Here is a 20,217-nt window from a genome sequence, read left to right on the forward strand (position 1 = left end):
TAAACTACTTCGATGTTATCAAAAGACATTTATCTTTTTTTTTAAATTAGGGCAGAAAAACAAAAATATATAATGCATTCGCCATGCTGATATATGGAGCCCGATTTCTTTGCTTGAGCACGTGCCAGCGGTCTTGGAAAGAATACCGATCAATAAATTGCTCCTTGTAAATTTGTTTATTTATTTCCATGGTAACTTCTAAAATGAGAAGGGGTGTAACCGCTGAATAATTTTCTGACGCTTTGTTCTGTTTCGCTTAGTGTTTTATTATTAATTTTCAGACACGACAGCTAGCAAATTCCTCGAAAGCAATCACTGGGCGAGAAATTACCCTCTCATTGTGTACGTACAATCCTACCTGGCCATGACTGGATAATTCTCAAAGTACGCGCGACCTTTGATTCCCATACAGGTATTGATATATTAAGGTGTTAAAGCATACCTCATTCTTAGAAGAATGGCTGCACTTTAACAATGAGTATAAAGAATGTGGTACATACAATCAATCATATTTGCTCTGTCAGTGTATCGCTTATTTCCACCGTTCACTGTCTTGTTCTTACCGATAGATCTACACAAAAACGCAACTGCAAAATGTGCAGGTATAGTCTGCATATTTTAGTATGATTCTGTATATATTCTGATACAGTCAATAGTTGTGATGCAAGAATGCAGAATGCAGAATCTCATTAGTCATCTGCGAGAAAATCATTTTGCAATACCCTCTCTGTATGAGATATTACTAACGCTGCTGGATGTTATTTCATAGTATTGTTTGTATATGTTTTTCAGTCCCTTTTGTTTCTTTTGGATGTTTGTTTGCTACTATTAGCATGTTGTTTTATACTCTTTTCTGCACTCCTGTGTATCAAGTAATTAAGTTTAATAAAAAATGAAGTCTTCCTTTCTAGTTAATACTCCCACCTTCTGATGCCACATATGAGTGAATTAAGGACGTAAATATGCATCTGTACATGCGTCATATTTTCATTAACGATACAATTGTGCATCTATTAAGAATAATTGCATCGAATTTATTGTTATTGTTTTCATCGCAATATACTGCATTTTCATCCGCCTTAGAATGGCGAAATTGTTGTATTGTCTTGTGAAAGAAAGTTATTGGCTTCACAACCAATTATAAAAGTGACGGACAGTGTGGTCCATTCATGATAGTTTTCTAATTTAAACGACCTATCTGGCTGAACAAGAATTTTAGTTTGTAAAATCTGTGTATGTGTGGGCACGCGCGTGCCCGCGCGCGCGCACGTGTGTGTGTGTGTGTGTGTGTGTGTGTGTGTGTGTGTGTGTGAGAGAGAGAGAGAGAGAGAGAGAGAGAGAGAGAGATTTTGGCAAATATTTACATTTTAGGGTTTGCTGGATTTCTAATAGAATTATCTCGTCTGAATAAAGTGAACTCCCAAAACTCCAGAGCTAAATTTGACACTTGATCTTTTCGAAAACATAGTGAATTTAACCCATTCCTCGTATATACAAAACGACTCTTGGACGCTGCTTGGGATCAAGTACAAAATATTCGACGATTTCGAAATGTGTCTTCAAACCATGGTTTGGTGATACTTGCAAAAGCGCAGTCAGGGAAAGAAAATAAGGACCTTAAAATATTTAGCATCAGTCCAACAGCCGAAAATCGGAATAATTACCGTATATACCAAGCAAAAGCTCATCGTACCATTGGAGAGAGCATGACGAAAACACGGAGATCCTATATCTTAATGTGAATTATATCTCCTTTATTTAAATCAGTATATACGATAGAACGAAAAATCATGGATAATCCCAATATATCTGTGTGAAGATGAATCTTTCTTCAAATTTTCCATTCAAGAAATAATTTTGAAAACATACCGCGTAACAAACACCTCAGATAAAAGGTTCGCTTGAATCTCAACTCTGCTAATACTAAGAATAATAATAAGAATGATGATAAACCTTTCGAACTATAAGATTCTCTTGAATGTGTGTGCGTGTGTGTGTGTGTGTATGTGTGTGTGTGTGTGTCTTTAACGTAGCTTTAAAAAAATTCAGACATGTCGCTACGATGTCTGCATTGTGGCAGTTTATAGTGATGTCTAGCACTGGGGCATCATGCCACAGACATGTAGCATGATGTCCCACCCAGTCACTGACACCAGGCCGACCAGACCTAACACTAACCTCTTAATGCTGAGCGCCATGCGAGGCAGCCGTTAGTGCCATTTTTTGTAAGTCTTTGCTATGATTCGGCCGGGGATCGAACCCACGACCTCTCGCCTTTTGAATGGACCCACGATTTTCATCGGGATTCTCTTGAACACATCATTATGGATTCATGCACAGATGACCATCTTGTCAGGCTTGAAGAATTTATTAGAAAAGATTTCATACAGAAGTAACTTATAACATCCCTCCTTCTACCACTCGGCGTTGAAAGAGGTATAAAATGAATGACTTACTCAACTTAAAATTTCAATCTTAATGTTACATCTATTTAAAGATAGAAATCTGAAGTTAAGAGGGTACCGCCCTTTCTGAAAGATACCCTCAACATGCTGGTGTACCTCTGGGCAGCATCTTATCAGGCCCTCTTTTCAACATGAAAAGTAAAATCAAGAAATATGAGTATTATTGAGTATAGGCACTGCTGAATATGAGTACTATTGAGTACAGGCACTACTGAGCATGAGTAATATTGAGTATATGCACTGCTGAGGTTGAGTACTATTGAGTGTAGATATTGCTGAGTATGAGTATTATTGAGTATAGGCACTGCTGAGTATGAGTAGTATTGAGTATAGGCACTGCCGAGTATGAGTAATATTGAGCATAGGCACTGCTGAGATTTGAGTACTATTGAGTATAGGCAATGTTGAATATGAGTACTATTGAGTATAGGCACTGCTGAGTATGAATATTATTGAGCATATGCACTGCTGAGCATGAGTATTATTGAGTGTCACCTTCAAAATACCTTCATTGGGGTCCAGAAATTGACAGAAAAACGGTTTTATTTTTTTTTTTGATATCTAAACTTGTTCCTATGCAGTTCCGCCGATTGCATAGATTTCATAATGACCTCCATTCCTTGTCTTGACAGGTCTCTTATGACACATGGGGAGGAGACCAATTTCTATGGATCTATTTTTTTTACTGTAAATAACCTTTCTTATATATATATATATATATATATATATATATATATATATATATATATATATATATATATATATATATATATATATATATATATATATATATATATATATATATATATATATATATAAATGACCACTCCGATTATGGTTAGGGCGTCCGCTTCGGATGCGGGGGGTCGCGGGTTCGATTCCCGGCCGAGTCATACCAAAGACTTATAAAAATGGTACTAACAGCTGCCATGATGCCCCAGTGCTAGACAGCTAGACAGCACTATAAATTGTCACACTGCAGACATCGTAGTGATATGACCGAAAACTCGTTAAAGCTACGTTAAAAATCCAAATCATACACACACACACACACACACACACACACACATGTCGCCCGGGATGTGTGAGATAACATCCAACGGGCGCTGATTGGCTAGACTTGAGGTAGGGCTGAAAGTAAAATGTCCAAGAATAGTATGGAAGTTGAGGGGACTGTTCAGTCTAGTGTTTGTAATGGACATGTTACTGGTGCCATTGCTTTCAATATTTTCTCCAATCTTGCCAGAGGTGTCTGGACTTGTTGAATTGTTCCCAACTGAGTTATTCACATTACTGATTTTGTGTAATAGATTGTTCGTTTTCCTAACTGCGTATCTGTTGGTATTCATTTTGACTTGGGATCTAGTAACTCTAGACATTTTGAGGGAGTAATTTTGAGTTATATGGGGGTCAGAATTATCTATGTGTATACTACTATTTCTGCTTAACAAAATAAATGTAAATATTGTAATTAATTTGAATTTTTAGGTAGAATGAGAAATGAGAAAATAGGAAAAATAGAGAGATTAGAGAGTTTTAAACAGCACAAATTGCTATATACCCGAAAATTTAATGCCAATAATTAATTACCTTAGGATCCCTGACTTAATTTTGTTGATAAAAGATGGTGTGAACGTATTATTTGGTTCTGTTAGAGGGGCAGCAAGATGTCATCTACTGGTCGAAACGGCGGGGCGGGCAGTTGGGCCTCTTCTGCAGGTAGAAACAGCTTGGCGGGCAGCTACGCCTCGTCTGCATGTCGAAATTGCTGCGTGGTCTGCAAATCCTCTAGATATTGTTGCTGTTGTTGTAGTAGAAGGTTGCGGTAATGTTTGGTGGTTGTGGTCATGCAGCATCAAAGCAAAAAATAAAATTGTATTTTTAGGATCTGCCACTTTTTAAGAGCGGCAAAATCCAGGTGTGTACTGTTTGGTGTCCAGCTGTCGAATGGGTAGCCAGACTGACGAGTGTTCCCTTTATATATGTCAAGCACGGACGTGAAGGAAAACATCCCCTGTCACCAAAACTTTCATTGCCCATATCATTACCCAAAGAAACATGGAACGTGCGGACTTAAAAGAAACACTCACTCACTTTTTTTACTTAAAAAACGCTAACTATTAACAAAATCTCACTATTTGACAAGCTACGGAAACGAAGTGCTTATAGACACATTTCTAACAAAGTCAATAAAACGAAGTGCTTATAGACACACTTCTATTTTTTTAACTTACTAACATACCATTGAATTAGTATCTCTTTTCTAGATTATTGGGGTAGGCCTGAAAAGGGCTGTTTTTTGGGATAGGGAGTTATAGCAATCTTTTATTGTCTAAGATTGCGTCCCTGTCTGGTGACAGGCTTTCCCACAGGATACGGTCTGCTTCTTCGAAAAGAGAAGGAGAACTCTTTCATGTCTACACGACAGTCGACAAAACCTCTGTCTGGTTCCTGCTGCTGCTGTTCTCTCTGCTCTCTCAGCTTCTGAAGTCTGTACATCTCCTTCCATTCTTGCTTTTCTTTCTTGATTTCCTATCTGAAGAGTTCTTCTATCAGGTCTTCGGTCACTTTCAACATTCTAACATTCTCTATCTCTGCAGGCTTCGGTATCAGACTTTGCCTGACACGATGTAAATTCAAGTAAGCTTCCTTCAGCTTGTCTAGTCTTAAGCACATCTTCATAGGAGGACGAGTCAACAATAGATGGTCAGACTGATTGGTCGTTCGGTCGGTTCAATTAAAGTAGTTTTCGCCCATACGGGCATGTACGACTGGTTAAGGCCCAATTTGGGGCTCGTTAATTTTTTCGACGGGAAAGGAATGGTGCCACTTCCCCCAACGCATTAATGCACTCATATAGTGCTGTTTGATAAGACGACAGATCGTGGGACATTATGTCCCTTTCGACCTGTATGAGTGGCTGTCTCGAGTTGGATTGGATCCAACACACACTCAAGGTAAATAAATGTATGTGTGTCTGTATTACAGCAGGATAATCTCGCATGATTGGGCACTGATCTTATGACGTCACCCCCTTTCCGTGCCTACACGCTCATCGGGGCACCTGATTTATAGACGAGTTCTGAATCGGCCCACACACTCGTATTTTAATGTCCGGGCAGGCAGGGAGATGAACCCGGAAGGAGGGACCAAACGTCGCCGGAACGTACCTGAAACGACATGGCCTACTTTATGTCAAATTCTTCTCAGTTTTATAATTATTGGGATTCCCTATAACCAATTCTGTGTTAGCCAAAATTGTAAGTAGAATACAAGTTTCCTATCGCCTAACTAATCGACTTAACTAGTACACATTGTACATAATATAGTACCTTACTCTTACATATATAATTTGTCTAAGCGACAAAGAAAACGTTTCGTCCATATTAGGTATTGTTTTCAATTTTGAACAGTGAATAAAGGATCAGACCAGTATTTTGGTTTAATCGAACTGGGATTCCAAGCCAAAATTCCTGAAATAATGACGCATTTTGATACCCTTTAAAAGGGATGATTTTGTGTAGGCAGTTTGAACATTCCTCGGCGGTCTTTCGCTTTTCTGCATTCTGCCCCGCTTCGTGTTTCTTCGCTGGTCTGTGCAGGGAACGCCTCGTATCCGTGTAATTCTGACAAATAGTCATCACCTTCCACCAGACTGAAAAGGGGATGTTGTTGCCACGCCTGATGATAGAACTGAGTGAGAATTCTGACTCCAAACGGCCATTGCTGAGTCTTGGCTTCCTGGGTTTGAGAGTTCTCCAGGCCAAATATCTGACAGCATTGATGAAATTACCTGCCTTCTTTGTGCACTGCAGCGTTTCTCCTAGTCCCATGACTAAGGGCCGTTGTCTCATTGGGTCAAATTCCTCTTCCTCTTCTATCATCTCCGGATCTTTTTGTTCCTCCTTTTCGCCTTCTATCTCCTCATTCGTTTGTTCTTCGATATCTTCTTCATTAGAAGAAGACGAGATTTCCAAGTCTGATTAAACCATTGATTCAGCTGTTATCGCGGCTCTTCGGTGGTGTTCTCTAATGGTATCCATATTAATGTCCGTTAGAACCTCACGGTTGATATTCTGCCTTTTTGGTGGTGTTTTGCTTTTTGAAGGTTGGGATACTGTACTCGCAAATGTCTCTAATGGTTGATGTTGTTGTAGTTGTGGTGGTGGTAGTAATGATGGTGGTGGTTTGTCAGGAATGTGGTCCGACTTTTCCTGGGCAGTCAAGACCTTTAGCCTGGCAACTAAATTATATTCTACTTCTTTAATTGGGGAGTTTGTTCAATGTGACTCGGTCGGCTGCTGAGGTCTATTTTCTTGTTGAGTCGTTAATGGCAGGCTGCTCACTGACTGGGTCTGCATATGTTGTTCCCACAGTCGTTGCTGCTTTTTCCACCTCTTCGACTTCTGGGCCTATTCCTTACTTCAACTTGTTTATCCCATATTAAGAGGAATGTTGTCTGCTTTCCTGTCCTCTTAAGCTCCAACCGGAGGCTACTAAGATACCAAGGCCTCTTAGTGCGCTCAACGCTTGGGCGGGAATTATCTCCGTCGCTAGCTCCATTGCTGTTTGCATTACTTGCTTGCTGCTCTGTTCTCCGCTGACTAAGGTCAGACTGATGATGATGATAAAAATTTAGGTCACCTATGCAACTAGTGCTTTCGCGACCGGTTAAGTCTTGAAGGTCAGGATTCTTAATTGGTCGGGGATGTGGGTATGGTGCCAACACAGACCCGTTTTTATGTGCAAATGTCGCACTCCTTAAGTTTGGACATTTCTAGGCGAGGCAAAGAGGAAAGGCACCCTGGGGACGCAAAAAGTCCTAACTGCCCGGTGGCTTCGAACAGGGATAAGTACGACCTCACGTAATTCATCTTGACACTAAAGTCAGGTTCGAAGGGTCTGGTACACAAGGTCTTGCCATAGCGACTGACTTCCATCTTGGACATGACGTAGTGCTGAAACTCAAAAGGATTTTGATTGTGGGATCCGTTGAAGGCTGCACTGCTAACGACACCAACAATTAATCGCTTGGGTAACTGTGACTGGAGCAAATGATCTTCGATCTTGGATCGGAGTCCAGTGGCAATGGTGAAGGTTTTCGATTCCATGCGTCGTATTGGATACTTGGTGGTCGTTCTGCTCAAAATGTGACTGATTTCGTTTTCCACTTTAGGTAATAATTCCACGCGTCGCAGGTAGAGTCTGGCTTCCTCGATGTAGGTTTTGCAATTGGCAGTACCAGCCATCATATGAAAAGTGGTACTGCTGAGATTCAGTCTCATGCGAACATCCACACCGTTCAGCAAATACTTCTCTTGTAACGACATGTCCAAATGTAAGCGGTCCATCAGTTCTAAGCTTCGGCTTTCAGCACTTTTCTTTTGACATGCTTCAAATCCTTTATTGGTGCAATCGTTATCTTCTACCTCACTGTACTTGCCCGCTGTGTCAGATTTCCATACCACGAGTGCATCCAGATGAGTAGCCTTGGCTTCTTTTCGTACGTCAAGACATTTTCCAGATACGCTCGAAAAGGGTAAGTATCTATGCTGCTGCTGACCAGTTTGTTATTCAAGTACAAATGCACTTCGCTGAACAAGGAATGCATGAAATTGTTGACGGGGGAAACTTCCTCATCGGCATCTAGTTCGCTACCATCCTAATCGTTCACTTTGATTTTCAAATACAAGTAACTACTGCTCATATCGATGTAAACTTTGGGCTGTCCTCTGATTTCAAACTCGATGGGAGCTGATACCATCAAAGAAGAGATGGGATGAAATTCAACCCATTGGGATTCTTGCACCGTCATTATGGTGGGTGGCATGGCAAACAGATCCGTTCCGACTTGGAACAGGCGCAAGACTCTCTGTGCAGCATTTTCTTTCTGTTTATATGATTTTTTTAATAATCAAAAACGTCTAAGTCTCTAGCAGTTCTTCTTTAGTCTTTCTCGCTTTATGAGTGTGAAGTCCTCTGGAAGTCCTCTGCAAGGGTGTCTTCGTCGTCTCTTTCTGCCTTGTCCTTGCTGTGGCGTAAAGGAAGCAGAAATACCTGACTCATCAGCGTCCAGGGCATTTATAGGAGTTTCTCGCCGATCAAAAATGTTTTTGCCCGTTTGAAGCAAGACATGTTTGCCTTCTCTCATGATAGCTTCGTTAGGGTTTTGTTTGTCGATAATGACATTTTGGAGAAATTCTTTACCGTGCGTCAATGCGGCATCTTTTAAGGCGTGCAATCCTCTTGTCACCATCAGTTTCAATACCGGGGCCACCGAACGAAAGACCGAGTTCGACATATCTCCAAAACCATGTTCTGTCGAGCGACTCCTCTACACTGGATACATGACTCGTTAGAGAATCGTTTCCGAAAATGGAGTTTCACCGTGACTTTTCCTATGGAGAATAGAATATTTTGTCCCAGAAATCCTTTTATAGTAATGTTGACAGTGTCGAAATACGACTTACTGACGGGTAAATAGTGAGGATGTACAATTTCGCGGTGAACGTGATATGTCAGTCTATTTTATTTTATGTCAAATCATCTCCTAGAGCGAACTTAATGGACGTAGTGAGTATTTTCTGACCACTGCTATTCAGGGTAACATTCATAAATCTCAATAAAATCTTCTAATGTAAACGGTTTAAAGCGGAATAATCGGATGAACGCAGATTTGATCCAGAGAAATCTGACGCGTTTGTTGACTTTTTCACTTTCCTCTTGTGAAATTCTCGACACAAAAGTTCTACAGTCACCAATTGAGATTTTGCGCTCTCAAGTCCCTGCCAAACTTCCTTGTAGTTCTTCTCTTGCAATTTGTTTGATAATCCTTGAATATTATTCTTTAAATGGGGTTTAAATATTTGTCTAGGTGTTGTCCAACGTTTGGCTCCTAGCCAAGCTGGTTTCTTAAACGACATGGTATGCCACTTCAATGACTCTGTCCCACTAAAGTTAGCTAGTGACAATCCGGAGACCATCGAGCATGTTCCAGATAAGCCGAATCTTTCTGCTCCACTGGTGAAGTGACACACCGCAACTGAAGTACTTGATTTTATCCCCTTCGCCCAAGTAGAAACATCCGGCCCTAGCTAATTCTTCGGGGGTAGGTTCTCCCAGATATTTAGGCTATTTTCCATGCAAGGTTTGGAATCGACTTTCAAAGTTGGAGCAATCAGGCAAACGCACAAGTAACGAACATTCGTCTTTCACAGGTTCATTTCGATGAGGGCAGTGTGAAATCCGCAGGAGTTTACTTGATCGACATCCGTAGGGTGGTAGCTGCATGGTGCCACGTGTAGAATGACATGCACCATGAAAACCAGTAAAAAGGCCACGATAACGAATGGCATCGCTTTCGCATCCGTCAGGTTTGACACGCACATCATCACTTTCCATGGTAAGTATTGTAGTAGAAGTTATAGCAAAGTTCCCATGATGTGGTGCTGAATCGCTGAGATCACAGCGTACGGCATCGCTCTCATCGCAAGGCATAGCATCGCACTCCACTTGAGAATCACTGAACGTGAATGATGTTTGTTTAAAATGATTCATCTTTCTGGCTTGGTCTTGGTAGTTACAATGGACTATCAGTCTTGGACGTTGTCCCTTTTTATATGCTGACCAATATCGACGTGACCGTACGGTAAAGTGATGTGGTTAGGAAGCCGAACTCTCTTCTGGTACACGATTTGATAGACTTTTTTCAGAGGCCGACTGACGATTTGGTGAGTGGGTAAACGTACAATCTTGTGCGGTTCGTAGGTGGTCATTTTAAAATGTCAATCCACTCCAGACTGCAAGGTTTCTTCCAATACCCCAAAGTTCGCCACTCGACTGGTGCGATAATTGAGAGTCAATCCTTTCACTTCACATTCAGTGTGCACTTTTCCTTGTTTGTCCCGGTCTTCGTAGTCGTAATTTTAGGACCTCCACTAGCAAAACACAGAATCTTGTCTTCGAGGTGTTCGTCTGTCCAGGCTCCTAAATGGTCTCCTTCGATGTCAGTGTTACGTTGACCCAGGCGATCGACGTAGATGCAACTGTCCGTGTCAAAGTACAGGACGCAATCTCCTAACAGTTCTAAAGCTTCGTACAATTGGTAGCGAGCATGGGCTTCACGTAAGCCGCAATGGTGACATTTCCAAATTCGCTAGCTTCTACAAAGTCCAGTTCTTCTTCGTAATTGACCAGGATCAAATCCTCACGAACGATATCCATGTGTTTCGTGTATTTGGTTTTGTCGTGAATCATCTGAAAGTATTGGGAAGGTTCTGTCAAATACTCTGTCTTGGGTAAACACGGTCGTTGTACCATTTTGCCCCACAAACAATTTAACATCACTTTGGCAAACGATCGCCTTCCTTCGTTTTTCTCTGCGTGGTCTAAAGTGATGCCTTCCTGATTCCAGTATTTCTTTTTAAATTTGATTCAGTCTTCGGGAGTCTGACACCAGGAAGGATAGCCACTGACTTCTTGTTTCATTTTCAAAAATTCATCCATGTAGTCCACGAAAATACCTTTCTGAGTCTCGTCGCCCTTGTGATACTGTTCTGTCTTGAGAAAGTGGTAAATTTCGTACACTTCTGACAAGGTTGGTCATGGTTGCATGTGTCGGCACAAGTACGGCACAAGGGAAACATCGGTTTTCCTTGGCAATGGTGAGGTAAAACGGGATGGTTCAAGTCAGTGGGAGGCAAGACTTTGCACTTGATCAATCCTTCGTATTGTCGAATGTTGTTCAAGTAGATGTGTTCCGTCAGCAATTGATAGTGCCCTGCGAGAAAAGGACAATATCTGCACACATATGGATACAGCGAACACACGTCAGGTATTTGATTTCTTCTCCTCTCTCCTCGTCGACTTGGTACAGCAAACAGGTGGCATTTGTCCGTCCTCCGTACAAGAGGGTCCACCAACTTATAACTTTCCACGATGCGTTTAAACTCGGGATCGGTTTTCAAACGGTGATCGTACTCGTGTTCCCACATTTCCACCACTTGGTATCTTTGCTGTTTTAATTTCAAGCGTCACTGACAAGTGGCCTGGTACAAGGCTTCCATGGTTCGTTGTAGAAACTGATTTTTATTGTCACGTTGAGGGTAGCAGAGGGGACATCCGTGAAATAAGCAACCGTTAAACTCGTACACGATCTTGGGGTTTTCTAAGTCCCAACCATCCATCGAATACCCTCCAACGGACTTTTCGCCTCTCCGATACGGACATGTTGGATTCATTTGTCTTCCTTGTCGCACAAGAAATGTAGCCAGCGTAGGGCTTTCACCAAGTATTGACGTTTGACACAGTTCGTCGTTTGAGGGATGATGACAGCAAGTGTGTTTTCGGGCATGAATTGTTGGCGGTATACGAAGGAATTCGCTTTGGCAATGGTGCAGGCTTCTTTCAAAAGATCTATCCCTCCGTGTTCCATGAACAGTTCTCGAAATTTGCCACAGCAACGCCGTAAAATATCCACGTCGGAACGATAATACTTGAACATTTCCTCCTGAAAGTCGAATGAGTCCGAGGCGTGAGCCTGGTAGTAAGCGTAGAAAGCTTCTCGTTGTTCGGTACGCATGTTGTCGGGGTCGTAATCGTGAGACTCGGGCAAATGTTGAGTGGCTTCGGTATTGAAAAAGTGTGGCAAGTAGCCTTTGGTCATTTCTGTCATTCCAAACGTTTTACGCATTCGACTCAAAGGCATAGCCAAGGAGCTCATCGAATCTTTACCCTGTACTTGTCCCACTTGCATGAAAATGATTTTGGCTCCGTTCAAAGTCACATGAGGATGTTTGGAACTTTGCTCTGTATAGTATCTCAAAAGAAACTGTCCATCGTATCCCGAGAAATTGCGTAACAATCTCCGTAACATTCGATGTCCTCTTGGCTCCATGTCTTGCCGATGGGGTCTAAGATCCATTGGGCGAAATCGGTTAGTGTGTTAGGTCCCCGAAAGATTTGTTCAAGTCCTCCAGAAATCTTGCTGCAGTAAGGCAATGAGGGCAATGACTAAAGATAAGCTCATGGATACACTTCTCGCACGCTCGATGAGCCACGCAGAAATTAGGAATGTGAATGCCGGTCTCTTGCATGCATTCAAAATCGAAAAAGATGAAATTGCCTTTCTTATGGTCATCTTCCTCTTGGTGTTTGGTATTTCTGAATGAACCATCCGCGTTCCAAGTCCCCGATTTGACGACAAATGTGACATAGTTTCTTTCCTCGACATACATGTAACTTGGCACTATTGGTACCTATGCCTTGTCCAAAAGTAGGACCCAATCTCTGGAGCTGACAAGCACTTTCCGCCTGTGGACCTTGCGTCTTCAGATGTTGTTGGTAACAGGTAAGGCTGACAAAAGTGCGCTGACAAGCAGGGCAATGCACTAGTTCTTGTCCTTTGTCCAGACAGGATTGAGAAGTCAAACATCCCTCACATTTCGATCCACAATGTTTGTGCTGCTCTTGAATGTTATAGGCATAGTCACATTTCTCTCAGTAATAACCGCATCCCAGGAATGAAGCGATACTGGTAATGGCATCGAAATGTTCATCGTGATCATAGACGTGAATGTATTCTCCATCCTTAAAATCTTTGCCTCGAAACAACAGAGGTCCTCGCACATCTGGATGATGCACTTTTAAGGTATAGCGTGGAGCCTAGACGTCTTGCAATTTTTGCATTTCAAAATGCCACATGGTGTGTCTTTGCATAGCCCCGCTTGCTGTAATATTAGTTCTGCATCATTTCGTTGTTTGGCTTGGTTTGATTTTCGAATATTCGTCCAAGTATTTATCCATTCTGCCGTTTCGTTCTTGTCGGCATACGTTCGTCCCACCACGATGGTGTGGGCTAAACGCATCTGGTCTTGAGAGTTGTTAATTTGAACGAGGATCTTTTTGGTGCTGAGAAGGTCGTCCACCAGTAACACTTATCTGCGTTGTCCGGTCCGTTTGGGAAGAGACACGTGGGTCATGAACAGTGTCGCTTTTCCATCGGTGATGTGAAACTTGTCGTTGGATTGTTGCACGTGTTGTTGATGACTTTGGAAGGTGTCAATTCTGCTGGGCTGCTACTCGATCCAAACGGGGGACTTCAAACTGTTGTGATGAATGGAAAGCCTCAAGCGATCGTCTTCTTTGGCTTCACACTGTCGTTTCAGTGTGGTTAACAAAGAATCCCACACCTCTGTGATGAACCCCTCTGCTTTCTCCAATGGTATGTGGACTTGAAATCTATTAAACTTCACCGTGTACGTGTAAACAGTAGTTCTAAATTTTCTAGAGAAGCACTTTTTCGTGTCTCGAATGTGGTAGTAGTTTTGAGGGGTTAATGGTGGTGGACTTTGGCTGGGTGTAGAGTCTCTGGGTATGGATTCTGGCTCACTCATGTCGTCTTCAAAATCGCTGGCATGAATCTGAGCGAAGACTTCAGCTACTGTGCGACACGTTAATTCACGTTTCTGCCTCTTACCTTCTTCTCCATTCTCCACGAAATGATGCGATCGCTTCATCTTTACTGCAAAAAGTCAAATGACTACATTTCAATCGCTATGGATCCCTTTATACTCACATCAGACCAGTGTATATATAAAGGGTCAGTGTCTTCCCTTCCAGTATTCATTTCACTCTCAAACCGATCAGAAACATGGAAGAGCCCGCACAGATCGAATGTCTGATCAGAGGTTTGAGAGGTGTCATACGGAAATTTTCTTCAGATAAGCTGACGGACTATTCCCCCTCCTTTCGAGATAAATATCAAGGAGTCTATGAACTTTTTAAAGTGTTATGTTGTGTATTGGATTGTAAAATTTGTACCAGAATAGACAAGATAGAAAACGTAAGTGTCTCTTGGTTTTGATTTTTTAGAATAAGGACCTACACTCATGTACTCATTCAAACAGTCACACACGTACATCATGGAGCAAACAAGGGGTGTTGAGTTGTAATTGATTTTGGCAAAATGAATGATATCTCTTTTCGAGAGAAGTGGATGACCTTGAAAAGGACCGTTGGTTGTTTGATTGTTTAAAGAAACAAACTCAGGAACGGGACGTAATCAGCTTTAACTGCCTTAAGCCTTTGCCAAGGCCAAGACCTACTTCTGGAATGGTGCCTGTCAATGATTTGGTAGAAATCACTAGGGGTGGTATCTCAGGTGTAGCAACAGGGTTGGGTTTTTTAGCTCGGGAAGGTCTTTTTCTCTTAGGTCGTAATAAAGAAGTCTGATACATTTGTTTCGGACTCCTTAACTCTGCCAAAATATCTAAAAGTACCGTCACCGTTTGACTTTCACTGTTCTCCTTCTCGCCCAGACCTTGTTTCTTCTCTGTTTCTTCTTCCTATCATTTCCTTCTTGCTTCTTCTTCTTCTCACTGTTACTGTTGTAGAAGAAAGGTTTGTTCTGCTTCTTTCTGCTCTTGTAAAAATTTCTCCAGTTCTTCTTTATGTCTCTGTTTAAAATCCTCGACGTGTGGTAGAAAAGGAGAAGGTGGCGAAGGTGCTGCTACCGGAACAAATTCTTGCGAAGTAGTGAGAAAATCGACTAAATCCCAATTAAAATCGATCTCTTCTGGAAGTAGCAGTGTGTTGACTTTGGTAGACGGTGCTATGCCATCGCTTCTCGTCTCCACGGCCGGTGCACCCCAATTCATCGACTTCTTGGGTTCCGTCGTGTTTGAAAACTCGCATGGATTCACTGCGCAGAGACGCTAACACATATAGAGAATATCAGCTATATTCGGATTGGAAGACATACTTCACACTGTGACTGAATTTTGTAACACGTGTTTTGATTGGTGAAGAAACTCAATCCGTTTCGATCCGCTCTTCCACTGTAAATAACCGCAGTTCACTGCATTCCCTTTACCTATTCTCGTCACAAGATGTGGACTAACGATGAATCATCTACCCTCGTATCGTCGATGCTGTTCCGTACGAACTTACCCATGTATGTCAAATCATCATGGCCAATCATCAAGATCACCGATACGAGCGTTTGGAAAAGAAGGATCTACGTGGAGAGACAAGGCTGTTTGAAGAGAGTTCTCATCTACGGTCAAGAAGTCAGAAGAAGTTTGAGGAAGAGAAGAAGACCTATGCGATGCCATCTATGTTAACGGAATGAAGTTAATACAAAAGCAAATGCCCTTTTCAGGGCCACTCATATTCCTCGAAATGATTTGCTTTCTTGCCTAAAAATATTCTAGTTAGTTGTATAGTTGTTTGTGTTTGAATGTTGTATGGGTTATATTGATCTATGTCCCGCCAAGCGTTCTAGGTTTTCCCCCCCCCGCTCTTTGGTCCGATTGAGGTCAGCTCCTTGCAACAATGTTACCAATCTTCAGTACCGTGACGTCACCTCACCTGTTCCATTCCTATTGTCCCTATATTAATGATAAGACCCATCGTCCCCAAAAGGTCCCACGACCTTTTTGACTGGATTTTCCATTATCCCTATAAATCTTGCCCCCAAAAGGTCCCACGACCTTTTTGACTGGATTTTCCATTGTCCCCAAATCGTCCCTTATTACTAATTAAGTTAATCTGAAAAATAAAGCCAACGAATAATGCATATCTTTGTAAATTCGAAATCATTAACCCAATTAATGAAATCCTTTCTTAAAAATAATGATAATTCCCATACGAATTGTGTTATTCGTCACATGTTAGTGGAATCTGAGGTACTATTTTGTATATTTTTGAAGGGTCTATATTTAGTTACTTACCAGTATGAAAACTCAACAGTAGTTTTCCATTACTCCGCGTTTTGTAGTATTTATCACAGTAGACGAAAGTCACCCGAGTTGAGTTCTGTAAGTGAAATAGTTTGCTTTTTCTTAATTGAATTGTTGCCGGTACAGCACCCAGTTTGGGCACACCCAGATGCGTCATGCTAGACATGTTGTTACGCCATGTTAAGTTGAAACAGACGTATTGTGTCCTCCGTGTGCTGAACAACACCCGAAAATTTATTACAATAAGTGGAATAAACAGTTCTATCATCCCACGTCATACATTTAGATATGGCGTCACACGCAGAGTATATAAAAGAGCTAGTAATGTTGTATATATCTCTTTCATCCTTGAAAAAAGAAAGGTAGGCAGAAAATGTAGTTTTCTGTTGGTTGTTTGGTTAGTTCTATGTAAATTGATTGATTGGTTAATTAATTAGTTAATTAGATATATAGTCCGCTACAAAATATATACATATCAACGGTGAGCTCAACAATAATTATCATATTACTGAATGGGGAGAAAGGAAAATACGTTTCTCTCCATCCAGAGTTTACTGTGTAAGAGAAACACTCAATAAATTAAAACTAGTATGCGCTAAATGTCATCAATGTGTATGCGGTGCACACATTTTGTATAAGTTTTTTACCAGTCGGTATCATCAACAATTTATTGCCATTGTTTGGTAGAGATTAATAGAATACTTCACCCGCAACATGACATGTTCCACTCAGTGGCGGGGCGATAGGGTTCGAGGCGACTGGGAGAAATGTTCTTGAGTGGCTTCAGAAAACAGCTTTTCTCAGTTGCCACTCTCCCACATCTATCCCATGCATGTTTTGTGAAGAATTGTCCTGTTAGACTATGACGAAGGTGAAATGCGACAAAAATTTCATCTGCACAAAAAAGTTCATAACAGCGACGTCTTTACCTGACGCGGGGGTGGGGATTGACCCCATTCAAATCCCTACCCCTTAGCTCTGCCGCTGGTTCCACTAGGGCTACGCCCTTGTATAACATGACATGATTCTGGTGAACACATCCGCTCATCTCCCGCTAACAAGAACAATAAATATAAAATATCGCCCGTTTGAGACATAACGTTAAGGACATGTTTATTGAAGGCAAAATGCATAAAACGTCATCGAAAACATGTTAGAGTCAAAAACTTGTCAATTATTTAAAAAGAAATTTAGAAACTGCTCGATCAGAATGGACAAGCGGGACCATTTCTTTTCCCCAATTGTTTTCATACACGTGTTCGTATTTAAATAACAGTTATATGGATTTCATGTGACTCCATCAACTGTCCTTTACATACCGGTGACCTTTAAATGTTGTGTTTGTTTACGCATGTTCTACGGTATGCGAATGTTTTCATTGTATATGGGCTGTCTCGGGTCAGAAGAGGAAGTAAAGATATAGGAGTCTATATGAACTGTCCCCATGTGACCGAGGTAAGTAAGTCACTCTCTCCAGATAAAGTGTGCTGAAGTGGGTAATAAACTTAACATTATATTTTTCCAGGTAATCCCACGTTTTGAACAAGCTATCTTGGTGATTTTCAGTGTGAAGAATTGAAAAGAATGAAAGATGATAATGATGCACCTTCTTTTCTGTTATTAAAGTAAATTAGATATGTAAATTGTGGTTATCTCTTATCTGTGTCTCTATAATAGTGCAAATCTTGACCTCTCCTGTTTGTTACTCGAACTAGATTTAATAATAGAGCATCTAGTATTATCCTAATTTATTTCTTGACGGTAGAGCGTTTACTTTGGTTCGAGAAAGGTACCTGCACTATAGTACGGTATAATATTTCTTTGCAAATATTTAACCTACTTAACGGAGACGACGAGTGGTAGCACAACTTCTAAAGTGCATCCGCCTCCCCTAGAGCCTTTCTTGCGTCAGAGACCTTCTTTCACTACTGAGACAACCCATTTAATCATGAATACGAACTAAAATTGATTTTTCATCGAGTCTATGGTACTGCCCCTTAGAATTTGTACGTCCTGTATGTTGATTGGCACATATATCACAGAAGCGAGACGGCAATTAAAATATCTACCATACATACATCTTGGGCGTGTGCAAGTCGTATTTATGTCTTCAAATCAATCTGTCCGCTGTTCATAAACATTACACTACAACATATAGACGAAACTCTATGAGTTAAGTAAAGGACCCTCTACCGCTTTTTGCAGTAGAAGATTTACGACGAATCCTTATCTTCTACGAGACGAAGTGGAGGATTTGAGAGACAAATTTACATCTACTAAGAATCAGGCGAGAAATTTATTCATAGTCATCATAAGACTGAGAACTAGCACTAAATCAATCAGACTGCGTCAAAGCTCTGACGATACGAATCATACATATCTCATATCAGAAAACAATGAAAAAAGCATATTGCATATCGAGATGAAATAAAGTTTAACTGGAAGATACCGATGGAAAAAAGCTAAAATATTTGAGAGGATTTTTGTCTACCGCATGAAGCAGACGACGGTTTAATATTGCCTAACTGAGAAACTCATGTTCGGAGACAGAAGGTATTGAAAATATATCATCATCAGTGAGATGAAGTACAGAAATTTTTATAAATATATCATGAAAAAGGCATTCAATCGTTTAGCTTGACTCGCTAACAGACGACGAAAAAAAATTAATTGCGTAAGATTCAGTTGCACATTTTGCACAGTTAGAGATTAAAACTAAACAGAACGACGACAATTAGAGATTAAAACTTCACAGAACGACGACAAAATGAATGTGTGATGAAGAGGAACAGATTTTTTCGTAATATATTCACCTAAATTACAACTAATTTCAATTCTAACCTTTTTTTATCTAAAGCTGATGCTGAGCGTTCTTGTTTCATCTGAAGAAGAAAAAACACCTCTTAAATAGAATTTTTAAAGTAGACGAATCGCGTGGTCAGGCGATTATACAGAAACGAACAATGAAATAATTGCTTAAGAACAGACTTGTTAACTAACGTGTTTTCATCGATGCATTCAACCGTCTTATGTTATTGTAACAAGATCATTTGGTGGAGTGCTAAAACTGGCACACGCACTGGCATATAAGTTGTCCTATCTTTTACGCATAGAAAGTCATAACTTTACAGCACATAGCAGAGTGACAGCGTAGTATAGGTGATAACTGCATGACGGTGGACACTAATTTTAAAGCCTTATAACTATAACAGTAGTGCGAATTTCTAATTGCAGCCAATTGTGTAGCCGAGATGTATTAACTGGCAGACAAAAATACGTGGACGCCCACCCAAGAAGCAGCTTATAAATTTATGGAGGCAGATACTTTATGCAAATCACGATATTTCGATAGGGCTGGACTTTCAGACCGGTTAACTTGCTTAGCTAATCAGAAGAGAGCTACGTCACCGAACAGACCATTGACATTGATTTAAAAGAAAAGGCGCTTGGAAAATTTTACACAGAAGAGAATTATCTACGGAATTCAACTGTTTCATGAATCTTCAAAAATATATATTTCACAAACTCTGACATTATTTCACGTTTTCTAAATAGTCTGATAATTATTTGTGTCATATTCGCAGTTTTCGGCAGCTTAGGTCTGATACATCTGAAGGAACATTCAATATTCGAGCCGTCTACTGTAGTCACACAACGAATTTGTTTGCCGAATGGACTTGTCCCCGTCTTGCAGTACGTGTAGGATAAAGTTTGTACGCACTTAACTTTTACAGTATCGATCAGTTGTCTTGTGTGGAGAAGAAGAAAAAAAAAACTTATTTGTTATAGATTGCCTAAGAGAACTCTGGCCAACAAATAGTTACTCGTTATCTCTTACGCGATTCATGTTCACCTAGAGAAGTCGTACTCGATTTACTCTGCTCAACTGAATATCAACAAATCCACGTGGAGAACTTGACTCATCTGTGGAACGCGATGGAGACAGTTCTGGTGGTAACGACCACGCTGATCGTGGTAGCCCTTACGCTTTTCATCTCCATGTACAGGTAAGT

The 20,217-nt window shown here is 40.9% G+C and overlaps 1 protein-coding gene across 1 annotated transcript in view; it reads left to right on the top strand.

Annotated features, from left to right (window-relative positions):
* Positions 1-280: 280 nt before the first annotated feature.
* Positions 281-20,217, top strand: part of LOC149792993 (cytochrome P450 3A8-like) — a 59,625-nt gene continuing 39,688 nt past the window's right edge. Inside the window, exons 1-2 of the mRNA XM_089966856.1 lie at positions 281-412; positions 19,439-20,211. Coding sequence (XP_089822982.1) covers positions 20,141-20,211 — 71 coding nt within the window. The 5' untranslated portion in view covers positions 281-412; positions 19,439-20,140. The remainder of the gene's footprint in view (positions 413-19,438; positions 20,212-20,217) is intronic.

The sequence above is a fragment of the Sinohyriopsis cumingii genome, chromosome 8, assembly GCF_028554795.1.
Source record: "Sinohyriopsis cumingii isolate HCF-2022 chromosome 8, ASM2855479v2, whole genome shotgun sequence".
Classification (NCBI taxonomy): Eukaryota; Metazoa; Mollusca; class Bivalvia; order Unionida; family Unionidae; genus Sinohyriopsis; species Sinohyriopsis cumingii.